Below are 23,832 nucleotides of genomic sequence, written 5' to 3' on the forward strand. Positions count from 1 at the left end.
TGGTGTGAGGGCGCTGCGGTCGCCGGTTACGCCAACGCTTGGCTTGCGTCGTATGCGTCGGTGCAGTGTATGTATTATTCTCGTTGCCACGGTTTTTTGCGTTTTTTGCTGCTTTAATTTTATTTTAATTTGGTTTCGTGTTTTACGTGCGACTGCTTCGTGAATTTCGTTAAAAGTCAGCCGTTTACCATATCGGAATGAGAAGCGAGTGATTTGGACGCTGCAAGAAGTCGTCGATTTCCACGGCCGGCTGCTGCAGGCCAGCCGTTTTTTGCCACCAAGAGGTGCACTCATCGACCTGTTTTGCCTTTTCTTCGTGCCTGGTTGTACGAGCGGGTACCGAAGCAACCCAGAAAAGAGGCACTTTTTTGCTCCACCATCGGACTCGCTGCTCCGTGAGAGGTGGGCTAGAGCGATCCCCCGCGCTGACAAGCTACTCAGCAAAACATGCAAAGTGTGCGACGTTCATTTCCAGCCGTGAGACATCGTCAAAACGTTCAAGCACAACATCAATGGTGAGGTTATGGAGCTAGGACGGGGTTCGTGGGCACTGAACAATGGTGCCATTTCCACGCTATTTCCTAATTTGCTTAGTTACCTGTCTTCTACAACCAAAAGGCGGCGATCACCGAAGAAGAGAGGCGGAACTGCTAGGAGTGCAGAGCTGGCTTGCCATTCCACTCACGAAGAACCACAAGAGCTTTCGGGTGATTTGGATAGCACTGACATTGCAAACACCATCGAGAATGGTGCGTCGCTGCGACTGCCTCGAAACTGGCAATTTTCAGTAGTGGTGGAGGAGCCTGGTGACCGTCGGCAAGCAGTTCTCTACGAAGCAAAAATGAAAACAGGTGTGTTCTCCATCCTCAAAAGCGTTGTGGTTAGGGAGGACCTTACATACATTATTTCAGGGAATGGAAAACTTTTACAAAGATCGCTTGTCGATGTGCAGATTCGCTCGCTAAAAGACGTGGAAGCGGTAGTGCAGATTGTGCACAGCATGAAATTCTGCCTTGGATGTAGCCACAGTGCTGTGAGTGGTTCCGAAAACTCTTCAAACAAAACTGGAACTGTGTACCATAAGGATTGTACAGTTCTAACAGATGCTGACAGAGGAGTGTGTGCCATGTGTGTTAGCATGACAAAAATGCTGAAGAGAAAGGCTGCATCAAAACTGCCCAGAAAGAAAGTGCCTGTAGCAGCTAGTGTGCTTAGGAAGCGTCTGATTCGTACCACTGCTGCAAGAGAGTGCAAAAAAGTAGAAGTAAGTTGGCTGAGGGCTAAGCTGAAAAATGCTTTCACGACAGCCATAGACGACATTGTAAAAGATTTACCTGGGCCACAGAAGGTGGCCATTTGTGCCGCTGTAATGCAGCAAGCAGTCAAGTCCCCTCGTGGAAACAGGTACACAACAGAGTGGCTCATGGTGTGCCTGCTCCTCAGGCTGACTAGCCCAAAATGTTATAGGACACTCTCTGATATGAAGATTCTACCCCTTCCCAGCTCTAATCGCCTCATACAGCTGCTCAGGGGCCTGCCATGCAAGTATGGCATGAATAAATTTGCATTGGAAAGCATTAAGCTGAACATTAATGGAAAGCCGGAACATCAGAGGTATGGCCCAGGTATCATCGACGAAAGTAAGTTAAGGGAAACGACAGAGTTCAACAGAGCTTCTTGAAAATTTGATGGCTTCGTCAAATATGGGGACATTTGCAATGAAGACTCCAACGTGCTAGCGGACCATGCACTGGTAGTGATGTTTAACCCTATGTTTCAGCCCTGGATTCAACCAATAGCAACATATGCAACGAAAGGGGCGGTGCCAGGATGGATTTTGGCGAATATAGTGTTGAGCTCAGTTTTGCAGCTGTTTCATCATGGTGCCAATGTGTTGGCAGTTATCAGTGATGGTGCGGGAAGCAACAAATCACCCTCTTTTCAGCTAGAGGAAGCCACTACCCACATATATAGGATTTGGATTATCCCACAGTTCTGATTTCATCAATGTGCTGCAAGCTCGTTTGTACTCTTCAAGTGTTTTTGCATGTGCAATTTTGCATAGCAGGACAAGGGCACTTTCATGGTTTTCAACTGCATTTTCTTTTCTTCTCAGCCACCTGTCCCATGCCTATTCCCTGTGAAAGTCGCAAAGCATAACTTTGGAATCTGGAAACACTGCAGTTACTGCTGCCATTTGTTCCTGAGAGCAGTCCATCATCCAATATTCTAGAGTGAAGTTGGGGCAGCGCTGGTGGAACAGTGACAGAGCCTCTGCTATGCAAGATGTGGTCTCAAATTGCACAATGAAGATGCTGCCAATCATGTTGCCAACAGAAGTCTTTATAAAAATAAAAAATAGAGGCAGTGCGTAATCTGTAGCCTTGTATGTTGCATCCATAAGGGCTAAGCTGCCTCCATACTTAGCCATAATTTCTGCCATGAATTTTGACTGGTAGCAGAACTGCAGTGTTTCACTATATTCTTTTGCCACTGCCTCCTCCATGTTGTCATCTTCAGGCACTGTGTTCTTCCCCTTGTATTTTTTGATGTGGACTGAAAAAAAACTTTGCATCTTTATGTGCTGCCTTTAGCTCTGATACAAGTGCAGCTGCACTCTCCTGGTCAACATTACTGCTGCGCTCCTCTTGCAAGGCTGCTTGGATATGGTTTGCTATATCTGACCTTGTTGGATGAAAAGCTCGACATTTTGCACCCGGGCACTTCCTTGCTGGCTGTCACGATATTGTGGGTGGCTTGATCTTTGGTTGGCGCCGATATTCTAATTAATCGGGTCAACCTGCCCACCGCAGCACTCTCCATAATTTTGGAGGGGGAGGAGCGACAAACTTCTCCACCTTGCGTGCGAGAGATGAGGCTCGACTGCTGACCATCGATGGGGGCCACGCCTTATTAGCCATTGACCGGAGGCATGAGGCATAGGCAAGTTTCTTTAGCAAGCACCTTTACTTGGGCAAAGAACAACACGAAAGTTACAAAACAATGCCCAACGAAGTAGCGTGCGTACACAGGCGCGACGCAAATAAACACAGAATCAGAAAGCAACAACTATTAACTAGAAAAGGAAAACATAGGGTCAAGGACTATACAACGTTACAAGAACAAAGCGATACTATACAAAAGGTTAGGACAAGAAAGCGTGACAGGACAAAGAAAAGAGTACAAGCGAGTGGGGAAAAACGGTGGCTTAGCTGTGGGGTGGCAAGGTCCGGTCGCAGGGAGCGTCGGGCTGCGGAGGCGCACGGGGCTAATGGGGGGGTTGCGGATACGGGTAAACTTGGGCCACTCGTCTTCTCGGCCGCCGTCGCCGCGCTCTACGCATCAGACACCCGCCTTAGCTCGCTTGCCGACCACTTCACCTGGCTGACCTCACACACGTCCGCACGCACCAAAATCTCCAAGCCAACTGCCCGGCTCGCGGTTTTCCTGCCACTGTGTTCTCGTGGCGAACAACCCAACAAACAAAAGCTCAAGGCACTGCGCGAATGATTTGCAGATGTTGAAGGGGAAAAACACGAAGGAACGCGAGGGAAAGCCATGGTTCTCACGAGGAGCGATGCTAATTTGCCAAGGTCGGGAAGGGTGCTAGGGCATTCAACCGGCCACTTCTCGTCCCCACCTCGTGCAATCACTCGCTTCCCGGTGATAATCCTGGGGGGGGGGGAGTAGCCTTGACCCTCCAGCGTCGCAAGTGGTCAACTGACCCCGCGAGGGGTGCAAAATCGTCGCCGTCGCATTGCAACATGCCTGCGAACCACCGGTGCCGTGGTCAGCTGTGGCCACTTCCGTCGCAAAAGAAAAATAAGGCATGCACACACTTTGTGACACTGGCAAAGAGCTCGTCCTCAACATAATAGTGGATACATTTGTCGGCCTCTTTCACTGATGTGAGTCCATTTGAGATGAGTTGGTGAATTCGCTGGATGATATTTTTATCAGCTGTTTGTCCAAAGCAGGCCAAATCATTTAATGCATGCTCGCAGTGTCCTCACAATTTTGTAATGCTCATGTAGAAGCGTACTTCAAATGGAGGCTTGAGTCCCGATGACAGCTGGCTGCTTTGCTGCTCGAGCTCTGCAGACTTCATCGTCCTTAGCCTTTGCTTGCAGCTATCCGGAGCATCAATCTAAAATAATATGTGAACATTGTTCTGGTACCAGTGGCATGCAATGCTACTAAACTTTTTTTCTGTCTTTGGGATTTTAATATTTTGAAGGCTAAGAATGCAAGAATACAAATTAAAAGCATAGATTTCATTTTAGAATTAGTAATCTAACCACACAATTTACATGATGTTTCAATTTCAGCTTACATTAATAGTGATGAGGATACTACTGCCTTTTAATTATGCTGTAACACTTCTCTAGCTCTTGCATCTAAAACATTTCACGGACCTTCATTGACTTATGAGGAAGCTCTGAGGAGAATGCACATAAGGGGCAAATTGAACCTTGAACGGACTTTGCACACCTTATAATAGCATGCAACCTTAACTGATTACATAAGTACATTGAATTAAATTTAATATATGGAAAAGATAGACAAAGCTTGTTGCTTGTGTCTTTGACAACTTTGGCCTGTAGCACTGTAGTGCGGCCTTTCTTCTTTGCCCCCTGCAATTTGATCTTTCTTCTTGCAAAGGCTGATGAATCCCAGTTATCAGAGATGGCAGCAGCACTTGTGCTGGCTTTTTCCTGTACTCTGTGCTGCCGGTCCTTTCCGTAAAGGCAGTGCTTATTGATGACACACACTGCACGAAATGGCATATCCAAGGACAGTGGCGTGATGCCCTTGCTTGAGGAGAACATCAATTTGCCTACAAGAACAAAATTAAAGCAAAGTAGTGCAAGCTTTTACTGCATTGCAAACACTAAGAAAACTTCAAATAATGGTTTTTCAGACTGCAAGTCAACTAGATGTTTCGTTTTCTGGCTGGCAGGCACAATCTGACAGATGTTTCACTCAGACTGTAGCATCCTGAGAGTTGTTTCTTACATTTCTTTGAATTTTCATGCAATGGCTAAATAATTTTTTCTCATATTTATACACAGCAGACACTTTGTTCATGGAAATAGTGTTTAGTTTTCTCACTTGGAACAATGTTGCTAGTACTACATTTCAATAGTTTTAATTGATTCAGTAATGTATCCCTCAGTATAATTTCATGACAGTGACAAAGCTATCATGTGTATACATTTGCATAGACGGCCTGTTCTACTCAACACATTCACTGTGCCTGCTTTTGTATTTGTGATACTAGTAGAGGGATAAAGGTGTGGTCTGGCAATGTTATTAGTGGCATAGACCTCCAAACAAGAATACAACATATTTTGTCATCTATTGTTATTTTAAATAACTATGCTTTTGAAGTATGTACTGTATGTATGTTTAACTAGGGCTGCTCACAGTTATTTGTTGCATCTTTGGCTTAATTGAACCTCTCCAGCACTGGTTGGGTGCAGCAACTGCAGAAAGAAGGTGTCTGCATTATGGGTTTTTTTGCGCAAAAGACACGACACAAAAGAAACGAGGTAGACAGGACAAGCGCTTACTAACAACTCAGGTGTTTATTGACGGAACATTTGCTTAAATACAGCAGCTGCTCTTATCAAACGGGAAGAGGGAAAGAAGAGACTTCGCATACATATATACCAGATCAGCACAGATCCCATCATCGCACGAGTGAATACATGTCTTGAGCTCTAATTTTGCGCAAGATAACTGATTTCTTTTTTTGAGAGCAAAATTGAAGGATTGCTGACACACGAGTTACCCGATTTTCCTATCTCATTAGCCTCAATTATCTCTCTTCCAAGTTGTGTCTTGCACCGGCGCAGTACTGACGTTTTTTCGAACGCTGCTGTCTGCTTGCATAACATATACGTAAAGGTAAAATCAAAATGAAGAGAATGCAAGACGCAATGCTCTGTTTTCCATTGCATACCTGTACCTCGAGCTAACATTTATAATTTTTATTGATATCCCCGTCACCAAAACACATGCAATAAAGCCATTATATTTGCAACTTACATTTTTCATCTGTCGAGGCTCCTTCATGTAGGCGGTCATGTGAGCTTGCAGTTTTGTAAGAAATGCCCAGGGTCAGCGGTTCTCTTTCCAACTCGAGAGGTCTTTTTCTGATCGCACAAACCCTGTCCATCATTCATCTTCATCTTTGAAGTCACATGAGTACTTCTGCAGCGCTCCTCTTCCTTGATCTGCAAATTTTGCAGTGATCTTCCAGACCCATTGTCTGAAAAATTGCGTTTGTGGGTGTAGATGTTTGCATAGACAGGAAGCAGGCAGACACATCCGAAGAACGGCGAGGTTGGAAACGGACTGCTTTATTTTTCCCAAAAAACTGTGGCGTCAGAGGGTACAGAACTGCGTACAAAGATGCATGCGCGTTCGCGGCATGAGAGAGCCTTTCCCAATGAAAACCATGTTTCCGCGTAAGGTACCCACATGCTTCTCCACATCTTATCTCAGAGAGTGCCTCGCTAGTATGGGTTGTATGCACTGGGAGCAGCATCTTTTCTACTCATCCGTTCCTCGCTCTGTGTTTCTGCGCGGGAGGGAGGAGAGGGGCGAGAACAAGAGCCACCGAGGCTTGCAGCAAACATATCGTCCAAAAGCACAGTCACATGACTTAACACATTTTTTTGTAAACGTTATCTAAACAGAAACAATCATGTCACTAATACAAGTTTTTATGACATCGTTAAATGTCACATGGTTCTCAGAGAATTGCTACCGCAAGTGCTCTTACGTGTCGGAAGTTTCCATTTCGCACAGTTCCACGTTAGGGCCTCTAGGAAGTCCGGATTGATTCTGTCTTGTGGATCGCATAAAGAGCGGGCGCTATCACCGCTATCGCATTTCACTCTTAAAGGGACACTGAGGACAGCTCTGTTAGTTTTTTTTTTTTTTCGTTAGCAAGATTCGATAGTTCGGCATTTCATGGCTTTGTTGTTGCTTGTCCAGCGATGCATTTATTGCCGACATCTAGGTTTGAATTCAAAGTTGAAAAAGTTTTGCCACCGTTCTAATTCAAACTCGGGTCACTCTGATGACGAAATAGGAAAAACGTGATATAAACGCAGACTTTGTGATTGCTGAAAGTGAGTGGTGCAGTCTAGTAGCAGCTGTAATGAAAGCTACCGCCGGCCGGACGTTGGAGGCATCTACGGTCACTTCGTTTACACTTACACTAGCGTTGCAATGGATCCCGTTCCAGATCCCGACAACGAAGTTCACGCAAAGAACTCTGTCCTGCACTTCAGCGACCTCAGCCCCATAGAGCATGCAATGCTTTTGAGGGCTGAGGCGGTTGGAGTGGCCGGATATCAAGAATGTCCAAGCACCAAGGGGCCTGCAGTGTCGGCAGCTAGCCGAGCTGTATGTTTGGGAGCTGTCATCGCTGAGCCACCGTCACAACTGATGAGTAGAGACTGGTACGTGCGGACATATATGAATTTTGTAATTATAGTCCTCTTAGCAGTGCTGGTTTGGTTTGGTTTATGGGGTTTAACGTCCCAAAGCGACTCAGGCTATGAGAGACGCCGTAGTGAAGGGCTCTGGAAATTTCGACCACCTGGGGTTCTTTAACGTGCACTGACATTGCACAGTACATGGGCCTCTAGAATTTCTCCTCCAAAGAAATTGCAGCCACCGCGGCCGGGATTGAGCCCACGTCTTTTGGGTCAGCAGCCGAGCATCATAACCACTGTGCCACCGCGGCAGCTCTTAGCAGTGCTACTCAGCGTCTTCGCTGAGCGAACACGTTGAGCGGTGCGTCTGCTGATATTGAGGCATGTGCAGCATTAGCTTTTTTTTTTTTATTTCAACAGTATGCCTGCTTGCCAGGCATAAAGTATTGTTTACAGCTATGGATGCGCAATGGACTCTCGAAGGAAGTCCAGTAACGTCCGGTGGTGCGGCCCAAAAATCTTCTATATCCGGTGCACAGCCTACAGGTGGTCCACACCGGAGTAGTGTTTCTGCTGGACAGCACGCAAAGAGGGGCAGGTCCAAAGTAAGTGTTTAGACTCGCAGACAGGAGTGGGACAGGAGGGGCAGGAGTCACCGAAAGGGGCGTGATACTGCACCGGCCATGACCAGGTTACCGCTGGGGTGAGGGCGACACAGAGGCGTAACCTTCCAAGCAAGACCTCCTCCTAGTGCGCAAGGCCACCAGGGAAGTCAGTGCCACATGGTGGGAGAAATGCTCGCGTGGTGCGCCGGAGATTTTCTTTTTCTTGAAGGAGTATTGTTTCTGGAGGGTTTGGGGTCGCTTGAATGGGATGTGGAGGAGCCGATTCGTGACTTTCTTCACTCACCAAAGCTTGTTTTGAGTGGGCATCTTGACGAATTCATCATACACAAACTGTGAGGGAGAATTTTTCAATTATATCCTGAATTAGCTGTGCCAATAATTTGATGTCCAGAACATGCCGCAAACTATGGATGGTGCCGAGGGGTCTGTGAGGATGTCATGGTGGCTTCTAGATGGCAGGAATGGACAGAGGATGCTTAATGCATCCCGAGTGGCCAACAGCTCTGCCTGTGTTGACGGCCAGGCAGGGGAGTAATACCCCTGTCATACGGCCAGTTTCAATGGCCATCGAGACGAGGGCCTTCGAGATTTTCGATCGCCATCGAACTCGAGGGAGTTGTGGGGCTGCTACACGGCAAATCTCAATGGCCATTGAAATCGTTCTCGGGTCTTACGCCAAGCTCATGTGGCGCCACAATCGCTACGTTCGGTTTCGCGCAAATAACAAAAGTATATTGACGAAACTTAACTAAATGTTGAAATACACTTTTTTGCAGTTATAAGGCGCGTTCACACTTGTTCAAAAATCTGGCAAGCGAAGCGGATTCGCTCGCCGCAAAAACCAGGACCTGTTCTCATCTGTTGACGCCCGGGCGAGTTGGAACGGCCGCGCCGCTGCTGCTTCTTGCTGAGCGCACCACATCGCCGCTCGTGGCGTACACAGATACAGTGAGAAAAGAGCATAAATTTATGCTGTCTATGTACTACGAGCGTATGCACGCTTGCGTACGCTAAACGCAGGCACATTCCCACATTTAGTTCAGCGTATGCTAGCAGAGATGCAAAAATAAACTCAGCCTCTGGTGGCGCCATCTGGTTGACAAAACGGGAACCATTACTGTCAACAAACCGACTCTCTTAGGCCCAGCAGCGGCAGAATCGTCACTCTAAATAAAAAATAAAGCAAATTTATCACTTATATGTTTTCTTGTAGGCAAGATGAGACAAAGCGAAAGACCGGTGCCCCATTTATGACCAGTGAACGGACAGAAAAAGGCAGCAACAACGAGAATTCAGTCCGAAGCGAGGGGTCCGGCTTTGAAGGGCGCTGCCATGTTTGTTGTTGTCGTTCGAAGCAATGCTAGCAACCTTGGGCAACGCTCGAAGGCCCTCGAAATCTCGATAGAGTTCCGGGCTGCTCCGTCGACTCGATAGACTATTGACTCGATGGCCATTCAAACTGGCCGTGTATCAGCGCTCGATCGCCTTCGAGTCGATAGACTATCGTTTCGAGGGCCTTCGAAATGCCTGTGTGACAGGGGTTAAGTGTATGAGCATGTTGCAATTTGTGGTAGTAATTCAGGGGAAGCGATAGCCGTGGTCACGTAATCTGCACCCACACTAGCGTCGGCATGCGCCACATGTCGCTATAGTGAGGCTATAGTGGAATTCAGCCTTCTGTGCCTCAACATCGCTGTACTCCACATTGCTTACTTCGAGCTACATGCTCAATAGGAAAGTATGAGCATCAATATCCACAAGTGAGGTTCTGTTCCCATTTGATGCTGCGTTAGGCTGTGCATACTGTACAACATAGCATACCAGGGCGTTCATATCCGAATGTTCTTATTTTACACTAGATCATAGTACAGTTATTTTTTATGTGTAAACGTTTTCTGCTACATGCACTGTAAAAAAGTTAATTTCTGGTGCACTGCACTGTGTATGAAAAAGTGGTTATAGGAAACTATATAGTGGATATATGACTTGCGGCATATTGAGTTTTTACAACTATGTGACTTTTTTCTTCCTTTGGTGTCATCAAACATGCATGCATGCATGTATTGTCATCACAGTGCATAATTCACTAAGTACTTTTGTTGTTTTTTCCCAGAAAGTTCCGGTAAACAGCATGCTGACAGTTTGTTCGGTGGCTGTGTCATTGCCTGGGAAAAAAACATTGCCTGGTCTTGCCAGCCTGTGTTGTGGCAAAGATAGGGGCATCGTTCCCGACAGGCACAGCAACAAGGTTCCGATACGCTGAATATCTGGAGGCAAGTATACAGCCGAATTCTCAGATTCTTGTAGTGTGGTCATGATTCCGTGCTCCCAAAGGTAAGAGCAGAGAAACGTGGTTCTCATTATATCTCAAGAGAACTTCTTGTTGGGTGAATTGCTAGCTGTTCATTGTAACTATTTAAAGGCACCACAGAAACTACACATCCCACAAGGTTGGACAACAGGATAGTGCGCTACTCACAACTGCTTTATTTCACAGAAAACACGTTCATATATATTCTCAGTAGTCAGTTGCACAAAGAACACATTCATGCATCAAGTAACCAATATCATCACCAGCCTGACTAAGTCCATCGCAGGCGAAAGGCCTCTCCCATTACTCTCCAATTAACCCTGTCCTGTATTAGCTGCAGCCACCTTATCCTCGCAAACTACTTACCTCATCCACCCACCTTACTTTCTGTCACCCCCTGGTATGCTTGTCTTCTCTTGGTATCCAGTCCATTACCATTAACGACCAATGGTTATCTTGCCTTCACTTTACATGCCCTGCCCAAGCCCATTTCTTCTTGATTTCCATTAGGATGTCCCCTCACCCAGTCCACCCTCTTCCGGTCTCTTAGCGTTACGCCTATAATTTTCCTTTCCATAGTTTGCTGTGTTGTCCTCAATTTAAGTTGTACCCTTTTCGTTAGACCCCACATTTCTGCCCCATATGTGAGTAGAGGTAAGCTACAGCTATACTCTTGAGGGATGCTGGTAAACTGTCATTCATGATCTGAGAGAACCTGCCAAATGCGCTCCACGCCATTCTTATTCTTCTAGTTATTTCCTTCTTGTGATCTAGATCTGTGGTCACTACGTGCTTTAAGCAGACGAATTCCTTCACCACTTCCAGCACCTTGCTACCAATTGCAAACTGCTGTTCCCTCGCAAGACTGTTGAACATTACTTTGGTTTTCTGCATGTTAATTTTTAGACTGACCGTTCTGTTCTGCCTAACTCCTTGATCATGCTTTGCAGTTCGTCCCCTGAGTGACTTAGCAAGGCAATATCATCAGCAAATCATAGGTTACTAAGGTCTTCTCTATTAACTCTTATCCACAACTGCTCCCAATCCAAGCCTCTGAGCACCTCTTGTAAACAGGCAGTGAATAGCATTGGTGAGATCATGTCTCCCTGCCTGACACCTTTTCTTATTGGAATTTTATTGTTGACTTTTCATATGAAGGACTATGGTGGCTGTAGAGCCTTTATGGATATCTTCTAGTATTTTGACGTAAGGCTCATCTACACCCTGATTCCTTAATGCCTGCATGACTGGTGAGGTTTCTACTGAGTCAAATGCTTTCTCGTGATCTATGAAGGCTATATAAAGGGGTTGATTGTATTCTGCGCATTTCTCTATCACCTGATTGATAGTGTGAATATGTTCTATTGTTGAGTAGCCTTTACGAAAGCCTGCCTGATCATTTGATTGAAGTTTGAGGTTGTCTGGAATGTATTAGCGATCAAATGTGATATGATAAATGATGCTCGAAAAACTTTTTCTCGGCCTTATACAAAGATATGGAGTTTTCGTTGATGCACGAGCTACCTTTCTTTCTGATGTAGAATGCTTCAATAAGTTGCCTGGCTACCGTATTCCTACTTCTGGTAAGAAATCGCACCTCAGCAAAGCATGGCTCACAAAAGCACAAAGGGCAAGTTCTGATGTGCTTTGCTTAATTTCAGCAGTCCTTAGTTTGGTCAGTGTTTTGTTCATGTTCCTTGATTTGCTCATTTACACAGCGCCCGGTTTATCTAATATAGGAGCAACCGCTTGAGAGGGCGATTTCATATACTACCCCTTTGGTGCACTTCATGAAAGGTCACCCACGCTTGGTACCGCAGCCTCTTTTTCTCTTCACTTCCTTTTCCGATCCAAGTGCGAAGGCCTTCGAGCTGCCTACAGGCTGAAAAGATGAGTAGTACACCATGCTTGCTGGCAAAGTTCTTCAAACTGCGGGGCAACTTGTGCGCATACAGCACCACTGCCAGTCTCACCTCTTCTCGATGGACATCTGCCCAAGCTCTCACTGTCTTTCTCTTCATCTTCTGCATGAGGCTTTCGGCAACCCCTGTCACAAGTGAACGAGGGAACCCAGCTGAAACCAGCCTGGCCAGTTGACTTTCAAAACTGAACTGCATCTTGTGAGTGCATGGTTTTCTGAGCATAGGTCCAAAGCAGAGTGAAGGAATCCTTCTTTTTTAGTAATTTTGAATGTCAGGAGTCGATTGGCTGAAGCAATTTTTTTTTAATGCGTAGCATAACAGCAGCACACCTGATTCGTACAGAACTCAATGTTCAGATCTTAAAAACTATGAAAACCTACCCTCAGGCAGTTTACACATAAAATCCAAGCCATGTCATCTCAATATGGATAAAACATTGCCCACAACTTTTGCAAAGTTCAAGCTCATCCTTCTTAAAATAATCAAAATGAACGGAACAAAAATGAAGTGTGGTGATTGAAACTAGGAAGGACGACGAATGGTGGAGGTGGTTTAATGGTTGTTAGCACATTGTCGTGACTGTTGGTATGTGGCACTTTGTGATTGCACTGTTGTGAGGAAAATATAGTTTCAAGCGTGCTAGAATTACCTGATCGTCTGCTTGAATTGTTTGAAAAGACACTAAAGGCTATGTGCTTGTTGCTACTGTCATGGTGTATAAGTAACCAACGCACTTCAGTATAACATCACGGAAGGGCTAACATACAGTCCCTCTGTTGCTTACATCCCAGTCAAAAATACCATTGGAACCAATTGGATTTCCAACTAGTTAACTGGTTCAGGTTGGACCAGTTTAGTTCCCAGCTGTTTCCAATTGGAATGGTGTTCTAATTGGATGGTCCAAATGGACTGTCCAATTGGACCTGGTAGGTTTCCAATTGGTGAGCCCACTTGGTCTTGACCATTGCATCCAATTGGTAGACTGCAGCTGCCCAACTGCACCTAATGTATCCAATGAATGTTTGCATATTTGACAAACAAGGTAGAACCAATATGGTTGCTATAATAAGAGCTATCAGCAGCTTAACCTACTAAATTGTATTCATCATCTGCACCACTACTGCGGTTGAAATTAAATTAAATAACTGCACTCAGTGGGCAAGCGCCACTGGCCCCAGCATGAGAGCCTCATAAATGGGGTATATAAGTTGGAGCAGAAGTGTGTTCTCTGGATGTACACACTGAGCTAATATATGCTACGAGTGTCTGAATGTATAGTGTTTGTTGTGTGTGATCTACTGTATGTGTGTCTATTGGCCTTGATTTCAATAAAAGCATGTTAATTTCAATTCCGTGGAAAAATGTTGATTGGCACCAGGCACAATGTCTCCCTGCAGTCCTCACAAATCAGTTTTCCTTTTGCGTATTATAATATGTTAAGTTGTAGGAATATTTCTCACACTGCATGTTTTTCAAAACTGAATTGTGAGTTATATTTTGTGAATATTTTTGGGTGAAATAACTGCCTGATCTAATGGGTCCTATCAATTAGTCCAGTTGGATCCGTTTGGGTCCAATTGGTCAGATGGCTAAAAACAGAACTGGAACCAATTGGTTCAAATTGGAAAATCCAACCACTTGGAATGTCCAATTGGCTCAAATGTTTTTTTATGACTGAGATGGTACTTCTCGTCAAATAAACCAGCTTCAAAAAGTTCTGTGCATGCCCACTGTTGCATGTGTCCATGCCTGGCAGAGGTGCAGTGTTCATTTAACAGCTTGGCAGTAGGCGATTAGCTTTGAATTTTGGTTGTTGGAAAATGTGCAGCTATTAACGCTGATGGGCACAACAAAGATGTTTCAAACAAGACTGCAGTGCATCAGGCCATTGTCAAGTTTCCAGTAGTGTGGCCAGCTATGAAATGTTGATTTTCCCCATATTTCACTTTTGACAGAATACGCAATATAGCAAATGAGTAGGCATAGAGGCTAGCACTAATTAAAAAAAAGGTACATTCAGGTATGCTAAAAAAGTAAATTTTAAAAATTGTAGACTAAGCTTACTTTCTGTTGCTTTCAAGGTGTTCAATCTGGTAGTTGATGATACAGCCAGAGCGATGTTTGTTACCTCGGCAAAAGAGGGATAAAAGCTGGGTTTTGACATTTATTGAATATATGGGGCCGTTAGGGCATAAAGTAAGGGAATTTCATGTTACTAATAAACAAAATTGCAAGCCCTAAAAATAAAAATTTGAATTGTAATTGAGATATATTACTTTACAATACTAACAAATATAGGTTGTGGCAGAACGGCAAACAAAAAGCCAAATAAGATAGAGAAAAACAAAAATCATGACGAATGTACAACATAAGTCAGTGGTATTTAAAATGCTTCATCTGTTTTTTGTGGAATGATTTATGGCAGCAAGGTTCGGAAATGATTTGGATAAGTAGATCCTTGTTGCATTGCACAAGATACCGGATATGATTGGAAGGCTCTCCTATTGTTTTTTTCACAGCTACCTCAGTGCATCAGCCATTTCACGGCTTTGCAAAGTGCACTTTGTGGGCTTCCGCCAAGTCTGCCCTGGATGCCTGGATGGCCTGCATTGCACATTTTCTGAGTATGCTGGTCCAACTCTCTGTTCACTGTGTTCCATGGCACCTTTGAAGTTAGGATACGGAAAGCACAGTTCGATGACCTCCATGTGCAGGTCCTCTGTGTACCCCCAATAGACAAAGACATTGATCTCTCAGTGATCGAATTTCGCATGCTTTTTTTTTTCACAGTCTGCGGAAACTAGAGCCTACCTAGCTCTGCCATGTAGAACCGGACAAAGCTCGTGAATGAGTCGTGAATGCTGATGTCTTGCTTTGCAACCAGTGTCGAGGTAAAGGGACTCTTCACCAAATGCTCACCTTTTGCTACAGATGAAAACAACGGTATGCACATGTTTACAAGATGAGGACTGCTGGTAGTTTTATTAAAGGCTTTGAACCGGCAAAGATTGCTTGCTATGCCTTTATACATACAGCCAAAAACTACACAGGAACAGAATATGCTAATCACAGCGACTTGGCAAATGCTGGCACGTCTTCTGTGGGTTATGAATGTGGCAGCGTGCCTGGTTTTCAATGTCTTTGTAAGCCATATGAGTGTGCCATTGCTTATTACTGCCTGTTCCCTGCTGCCAATCTCATTAAAATGAAGAGCCACCAGGAGTGTGGTGAAAAAATATGACCCGGTGCGTTTAGATTAGACAGCATTGCCGTGTTGAAAAAAATCTTCCTTTTGCTTTATGTGCTGAACTGCTCTGATATGATGGATAATATTCTGCATGTGCCCTTATGCAGACTCAACGAGCCCTCATGCCTTCATATGTGAATGGAGTTGATTTGTGGGCGAACCCATTCAACTCGCTGTGGAACAACTCTAGACCGTATGTCTAGCCAATGCTCAAGGGCACTCGCAATTAAAGTTAGTTTGTCACCAAAGCTGACGCCGCACAAAACTGCGCTGCCTGCACGTTCCTGGAGATGCGAGGTACACTAAGTCTGGCTCTGGCAAGCCTTAGGCCCCCCCCACTTGTATGTACCTTCTGACATTTTCTATGAATGGATTAAGCTGGACGAGAGCACAAATTGTGCATACAGCTTCGTCCAACTACCGAAGCTATTAAATGGCGCTGCAAAGAAATGAGTGGGCGGAGCTCGCTGAGTCTTGGTCTCTGCAGCTTCCAAATTGCCTTTTCTTATCTGCCTTGTATGTTGTCTTCCGTCCCTAGTAAGCCATTTTTGTTAAGAAGTTCTAAGCTAACTGCCCCAATCCGCAGCGTTTTGCCAGGTGAGCGTACGAAGACACAAGGTGCTCTTTATACTGCTGTCTTATATGATCACCGACCATCGTGCTATCATCGTTCTTCATCGACCGTGGCGATCACCTGACCAGCCTTAACAGGCTCCTTCGAAAGTTAACTAGCACTTGAAGGGGTACTTGGAGCTTTTTTTTTAATTTCAGACACTTGCCATAGCATATATAATTTGGGTTTGCTGTATACTATAGGTGATCATGTAAGGTATTTTCGTGCAGGAACTGGAGCAGGCTCCTGCTCTTATTGTTGTCAGTCAGCCACTTGGAGAAATCCTCCTCCCTTGTTGCCATTAGTCCCACTTCCTGTAAAATCCGTGTCCTTAAAGCCCCTGTCCCGGCACAAGTCCACAGCAGGTGGTGAACATCCACCTCTACAGCCGGTGTGGCACACCTCGGTCCTGCGTCTCTTCAGAGCCCCATCAGCTTGTGACCGACGAGGTAAGGGCTGCCCCAGCCCTTATACTTCTAAGAGATACCTCCTCCAATCTTGATAAGTTATGAGGGAGGCGGAAAACGCACAGGGGAATGAGGGAACGTGTACTTTTCCTTGAAGAGGGTGCTAAGATAGGAATAGCGGAGCTGGCATCAAAAGGGAGCCTGGTGGTGGGGGATGCATTAGTGTTTGGGAGGTGGTGTGTAAGGTTGTCTACTTTTCTCTTCTCAGTATTCTCAGCATCGTCTTGTGTCCAGTGTATCTGGATGCATATCTTTGTTTTCTTATTGAGTGCAGAGATCTCCTGAGTTGCACATAGTGTCTTTGTAACTCTTTTTCGTTTTATGGCTGCAAATGAATCTGTATAGATATAGGCTTCTGTTATAGTCTATTTTATTTATGGCCTCCATAGCATCGCGAATTGCATAAAGTTCTATAACAAGCGGGTCCAGGTAGTCTGTTACATATTCATGATGTATGTATAGCTCTCTTTGTGTTGGGCTAGTGGCTGCTGTTCTACCACCGTTTTCTATAATCGACGCATCTATATATGCAATACATGTTCCTGGGCATACATCAACCAGAGGACGAGTTCTCGGCTTCTCTTTACAACAAGGTTTAGTCGGCTTGTTTGTCGTAATAGTTGTGAATTTCCATGGAGGGGAGTCAGCCATTGTACATGTTTGCACTGTCATGTATGCATTGTACAAGGATGCTATGGGCATAACATACTTTCGTTTCAGATTTCTTGTTGTCTCTCGCTGATCAGTTAGTTCTGTCAGTGTATTCAGCTGTGAAAATTCCTCGAGAATCGGGAGGGGGGGGGGGGTAATAAAGCCGTGATGGTGCGTATTGCGTTCCTGTTTTTTGTTTCCAACTCTGCCCATTGTTGCCTCGTCAGTCATTGGAACTGGGTCTGGTAGTGTATCCTGGGTTGAAGCACCGATTGCACAAGACGTCGTGCCATCTCCATTCGGGGTTCCTATTCCCCTAGATGAAATGTATATAAGTGAATTGCGCAACAACTTAGACAGGACACAGAAAGAAACACATACAACAGTTCATGAGCGCAACTACCAACTGTTTAATGGGGTGAAACAACAACAGCATATATACAGAAAAGCAGCGCATGCTTAAAGGTAGAGCAGGCACACACATCACAAAGACCGCAATTTTATACAAACGAATCACGATATGAAACTTCAGCATCATAGATCTGCAACGAAGCATCACTTACGCAGCGATCAGATAGTTTTTTAACATGGAAGGCCTCTAAGACAAGCCGGGCTTTTACATTGGTACTCCTGCCTAGAATCTTTGTCATCTCAAATCTTGCATACACGTGCAGGAAGAAATGTGCCTAACAAGGTTTGAATTTTTATCATTATTGTCAACATTTTTTGCATGCTACCGTAGCCGGTCATTAACGCAACGGCCAGTTTGGCCTACATAGGAAGAGCCACAGGAAAGGGGCAAGCTGTATACCACTCCTGTGGCGCACTTAACATAGGACGTGCCAGGCCTTTTTAAAGCGAAAGCTTTACTACTTGCACTTTCAGCCTTTGCCGTGGCGCGGCGGTGCCACCACCAGCGCCTAACTCCTGCGCTCTCCGCTAGGAGCGCAACAGGTGCTTTGTGACGTCACGCCGAAGAGAAGGGCAACCGACTCGCGCCGTCGCAAGCCGCGGCGGTGCCACCACGGCGTGGGCTCCGCGATCAAACCGCGCTTTTGAGCAACGGCGCGCGCCGCTGCCGGAGCAGATCGCGGCGGCCACGACCACGGGGCAGTTCCAATTGAAAGGAAAGCTGGTCAAACATATGTCGGTGAAGCGGACGCAGTTTCCACTAATACCTGCCAGTGCAATGACCATACACAAGTCGCAAGGTGGAACCTTCGATGCAGTCCTCTACGAGTATGCATCCAACCACCCCCACAAATTGGTGTATGTAGCCTTGAGTCGTGCTACGAGTTTACAAGGCTACAAACAAACAAACAAGGATGGATGCCGACAGTTCACCCGTAAGGGGCCTAATCCCGACAAGTTTCTCGTGGCAGAATTTAAAAGGCTAGAAAACCATAGGTTGGTCACTGCGTTCAGTCGTTGTGAAGACTTAATCGCCAACAGTGAGGTCACGGTTGTCACAATGAACGTGAGATCCCTTGCTGCGCATCAACACGACATAGCCACAGATACACTCTTAATGTCAGCTCATGTGCTAGTATTCACTGAGACAGGGTGCTCTGGGGATACTCCCATCTGCATACCTGAGTTCAACTTTGTCGGGGGGCTAGGCGCGATAACCAAAGTAGAAACGCAGGGGTATGCATATACGTAAGGCAACCCTTGGAAGCAACCGTAGTGACACCCCCAGTGCCTACCGAAGATGGGGAAGCAGTGTGTGTTGAATTGAATGCTTTGGACTTAGTTGTGGCTGGTGTCTACATCTCACCGCAAACAGGAGACGGTGCTGTACTCAAAACCCTCGCAACGGCCTGCCGAAGCGCACCGATAAAAGAATGCTCATATGCTCTGGTGATTTCAACAAGGACCCAAGAAGAGACCCCAAATTCATCGAGGCCTTGGACGAAAAATACTACCTCCAGCTATGCCCTCAGCAGCCAAGATCAACTACTCAATGGGGGAGCAGTTTGGACTTGGTCGCCTACAGAAACGCAGACCGGTATTCAATAAGAGAGGTACAAGTGAAGAGTCACTTCTTCACGGACCACCGAAGTGTGTTTATTGGCTTGAATAAAACCGATTAACCACAGTAACAATGTGTCTTCTTGTGTCACTAGTGTGTACCTTGGATTTACCAGGACACTTACCATGAGTGCCAAGCATGCCGTTGTAGCCAGTGCAGGAACAGCAGTTCTACAATCTGCATTAACATCACCAGCAACCAAGTATATTCTCACAGCCGCAGCGATTATAGTTTCACTACTAGTTGTACATAGAATAGCCAAGTGATCACCACAGCAGCACCAAGGTATACAACAAGTTTCACACAGCACCACAACAGTTCGACTATCATGTGAGCGAGAGCGTAGCCATGGGTATTGCTTTCGCGATTTCCCGGCTTAACCAAGTTGAGCCACAGCCATTTTCTTGCAACCCCTTTCACAAACGCCAGAAATGCGGCAGCAAAGCTTTGATAGCTTGTTGGGGGCTGAGAACACCAAGGTACATGATGTCTACCGGCCACTTTCTTCAGGTTATGAGACACCTGGTGCACATAGGGGACCACAACCGGCTTTGAAGCCGAGTAGTCAGGTCTTTTTTGGGCGCCTTTTTGTTTCTGCAGGAGGGTTTCAGCGACGGCAGATATGACCGGACCAGGGAAGCCTACCGCCAAGAGGCGGGAAACCTGATAGTCGAGACTTTCCTGCATGCTATGAGGGCACGACTTGTGAAGCGCCGACTCCAAACAGAAAGACGCAATGGCTCTTTTTACAACCTTGGAGTGTGAGGAGTCGTATCTCAGTAGCTCCTTGTTAGCACGGGGGGAATACATATGGCAAACGTGGCTGCCACGGAACATAAGTTTGAGGTCCAAAAAACGTAACATGATTATCTGGGAGTTCATGTGTAAAAACCAACCCTCGTCCTAATTGATTAAAAGCAGTTAAAATCTGTGAAACAATCTGGTGAAGGGATGTAAAGGTCCCAGACTTTAAAAGGATTAAAAAATCGTCAACATACCTGAAAACTTTTAAAACCGGGCCGTCACTTAGGGTTAGTTGCAATGAGTGGTCAATATAAGATAAAAAGATGTCGCATAAAATGGGTGCAACACATGAACCTATGCAAATGCCTTTGCGCTGCAGATAAAACTGGTTGTCATGAAAGATAAAGGTAACATGCAGGTAATACCCTAAAAGCTTTAAAAAAATTATCTGTAGAGATGCCGGCTATGTTCTGGAATGCCACCTCCCCCGAGCTTTCGATACAATCTCTAACAGAGGCCAACAAGTCAGCATGTGGGACAGAATAAAACAAATCTTGAATATCTACAGAGAAGGCAGAACCTATCTGATCGCTATTTTGCAGAAACTCGGCAACATCAGATGACTTTTTTTTACCATGAACGGATCGTTAATGGAAAGGCATTTAAGCTTAGCAAGAAGGAATCGGCCGACTTGGTGTTGCCAGGATCCCTTCTCACTTACAATAGTCCTAAACGGAAGATCAGGTTTGTGCGTTTTTGCTGTAAAAAATACTGACAAAGAATTCTTAGAACTGGCATCGATTGCATTTGCTAAAGACATCAGTTGAAAGCTCTTACAAAAGTCAATAAATTTGGTTTTTACTCTCACTTCGCTTTTTCTAATGGGTGCAAAGTTTTTGCGAACCGCCTCGAGCGCTTTTTCTTGATAGAAGTCATTAGGTAAAACTACAAATCTGCCATCTTTGTCGGATTGCAGTAAGCGCAAATCATGACTTTTGAAATGGTGCACAACAGAATTAACGTCCAAACGGCCCTTCTTACAAGTACGATAACTAGCACACCTTTTTAGGCTGTCCACACCTTCTAGGAGGCACCGTTCCTTGTCCTCATCGTTGGTCTTTGAGGTGATATTCTCTATATCACCTGGTCTCTATATAAGCTTAAAGGGACACTGAGGAGAAACTGAAGTTGGCTTGTATCGACAGAATACCAGCTCCTGATTACAAAAACGCCACTCATACTAACAACAAAGCTCTTGTAACGTACAAAAGAGCAGGAACCAAAATACAGGTATCGCCGCCACAGGCCAAACTCGCAAGTACAAGCGTGATGAGGTCATAGGACAAAACAGTGTTGCCAGAACCAATGGTTCTACACGAGATGTCACGAATCACTGAGGCGCAGCCAATGCTTGAGCAAATCTTGTTGACGTTGCCAGATGGCGCCACGTACCCGGCAGCTACGCGCGTGCCTGCAGCATCGGGACCAATCAGCGCCTGCTTACCGGCAGCGGTAACAAGGTACAAGGTATGCTAAAGGTGTCTATATGCGAGAACTTCGTTGACGACTTCGAGAACGGGATCCATCGTAACGCTGGCAAAACGCCGGTGCAAACGTAAACGAAGCGACGGTAGCCGGCGGTAGCTTTCTTTTCGGCTGCTGGTAGGCCGCACTGCTTGCAGCCAGAAATCACGGAGTCTGCGTTACGTCATGTGCACGTCATGTTCACGTCACTTAGTCCTGTGTCGTCATAGCTGCATTCGATTCAGCCATGGTTCTCTGCACCGCCGGAACCGGTTCACGGTGCGCTGTACCAAAGCGCTCGATTCACAGCGCCCCCTGCACCACCGTCCGCGATTGATTTTGGTGCAGTCGTGGTGCCACTTCGGTGCAAAGAACCGCGGCACCAACGTTTCTTTATCTAGAAACGTTGCGCGGCACCATCAGAGACGGAGGTGCAGGATAGTGGTGCACGTGTTTGACGGCCTGAGCAGACGACGCGCGCAGCCGACGAAATGCTTATTAACATCAATGGGCAACTGAAAGAAGTTTTCCCCGTGATCGACGGATCCGGCGTCATTCTACGACAAAATGGGGGAGAAATCTACTCAACAGCAGGTAATTTTGGTTGTGACAGGGTGCCCATGTGCATGTGCGAGGTGACATGAACTTTTTCTTTTTTTTCAGACGGTGCAACAACTGTCTGTGTGAGGTTAGGAGACAGCGAGGAAGGCGACTCGCACCCTGCGATCAGCATGCAGCCAAACGCTGCATCTTTGCAGCTCTCTAGCCCCTCTAGTGAGTCTAGTCCTACTGCAGAATCAGCGCAAGGCAGCGAAGTACCTTTGTGGAGCCGCCGGAGAACACTTTTCCTTATATCGACGTACAAAGAGCTGAACAAACGAGGCGGGTTTCGGTACGGTAAAATTGCGCCAAATTTGCATGTGCACGTATTACACAGTGTTTTCTTTCGTAGGTTCAGAAAAGAGCTGTGGGAGCGAATGACAGAACAAGGAATTTGGCTGCCAGCTGACTGTTCTGCAAGTACAGAACAAATGGAAGTCACTTGAGCGAGGGTACAAGCGAGCGAAGGAAAATAATGAGAAGTCTGGGCGTGGGTCGGCAAAGTGCGAGTTCGAAGAGTAAGTCGTTTCGTTTTTTTTTTATCTCATTCACGTGCCTCAAAAATGAAAGAAAAATAATTTGCGCTAGCCTGTATGAGAGCTACTGTCGACGTTTTCCTGGTACCTTGTTTTTCAGTTTGGTTTTACTCGTTTTGAGGCTTTGCTGTCACAAGGATTTTTAAACATGCACGTTTGGCAGTGTTGTAGCCTAGCTTTGAAGAAATTGGGCATTATAATGTTTAAAACAACTGGAGACATTCTTGCTTTCTTCATTTAGTCTTACGAATGGGGCATATGCAGCAAATATTTTTTCTTAGTTGATATTGACCTTTCATAAGCCCTAACTTTGTCACATATCACTTTTCTCGTTCATACCTCATCATAGATTAAGGTACCGTCATTGTGTCTAGCTCTATTTACTCAAGCATTATTAAGCCAACTTACATTAAGGAGGTGCTGTTCCATTCCATTTTGTATATTTTCATAGATGTTTTGAGTTGCAAGGCTCCTGCTGCACAATTTCAGAAGGTGCACAATACATAAACTAGCATAACTGGCAGCTTCATGTCATCAAGTGCTGGTGTTTTACAAATGTGGCATATTTTTGATATTTAGGGAGCTTGCAGAAGTTCTGGAGAAGGAGCACCATGTCTCCCCGACAGTGCTGTATGCTCCTGGGCAAAGGATTGCTCAAGAAGACTGCGGAGAGCCGTGAGTTGTATTTTGTGACCACAATAGTGGTGATTGTGGGCTTGTCAGATGTCTTGTGGGAGGAAAGCGAGCAAAAGCACTACTTTCAAATGTCTATGGCCTAATCTTTAACACAGATATGGATATAGATATAGATTTGCATAGAGATAGATATAGATTTGCAAAAAATTTTTTCCAGACCACAAGAAAATGAGCCGGAACCTGAGGCGCTGCCTCCGTCTACAAGCGTGAGCCAGGCGGGCCGGAAAAGAAAGGGTGAAAAGCCACCGATAGAAGCACTGCTAGAAAAGCTAGATGACCCTGCCAAGAAGAGGGCTGCCCGACATGAGCGGAAGATGGCGCTTCTATTGTTACTGCGTATGAGTCAAGAAATAAAACTGACTCTACCTGTTGAACTGAACTTTGTGTTACTCATTGTGCAGAATAATTGAAG

General features: G+C 45.6%; 1 protein-coding gene across 19 annotated transcripts; it reads left to right on the plus strand.

Annotated features, from left to right (window-relative positions):
* Positions 1–23,799, plus strand: LOC149350263 (uncharacterized). Of its 19 annotated transcripts, none has more exons than XR_016290286.1 (9): positions 4–67; positions 7,259–7,475; positions 10,191–12,508; positions 14,830–14,934; positions 15,101–15,253; positions 19,075–22,480; positions 22,541–22,706; positions 23,304–23,399; positions 23,578–23,799. XR_016290286.1 is itself a non-coding variant. In XM_089579250.1 (7 exons), the coding sequence occupies exons 4-7, from the start codon at positions 22,080–22,082 to the stop codon at positions 23,628–23,630; spliced, it is 363 nt and encodes a 120-aa protein (XP_089435376.1). In that variant the 5' UTR covers positions 4–67; positions 7,259–7,475; positions 10,191–15,253; positions 19,075–22,079; the 3' UTR covers positions 23,631–23,799. The 19 variants fall into 19 exon arrangements, 1 of the variants encoding a protein (XP_089435376.1); XR_016290291.1 differs by having other exon boundaries at positions 10,191–10,350; XR_016290276.1 differs by having other exon boundaries at positions 10,191–15,253; positions 19,075–22,182; positions 22,252–22,480.
* Positions 23,800–23,832: the final 33 nt, after the last annotated feature.

This window comes from Amblyomma mixtum, chromosome 3 (assembly GCF_055824585.1).
Source record: "Amblyomma mixtum isolate Tamu chromosome 3, ASM5582458v1, whole genome shotgun sequence".
NCBI classification, from domain to species: Eukaryota; Metazoa; Arthropoda; class Arachnida; order Ixodida; family Ixodidae; genus Amblyomma; species Amblyomma mixtum.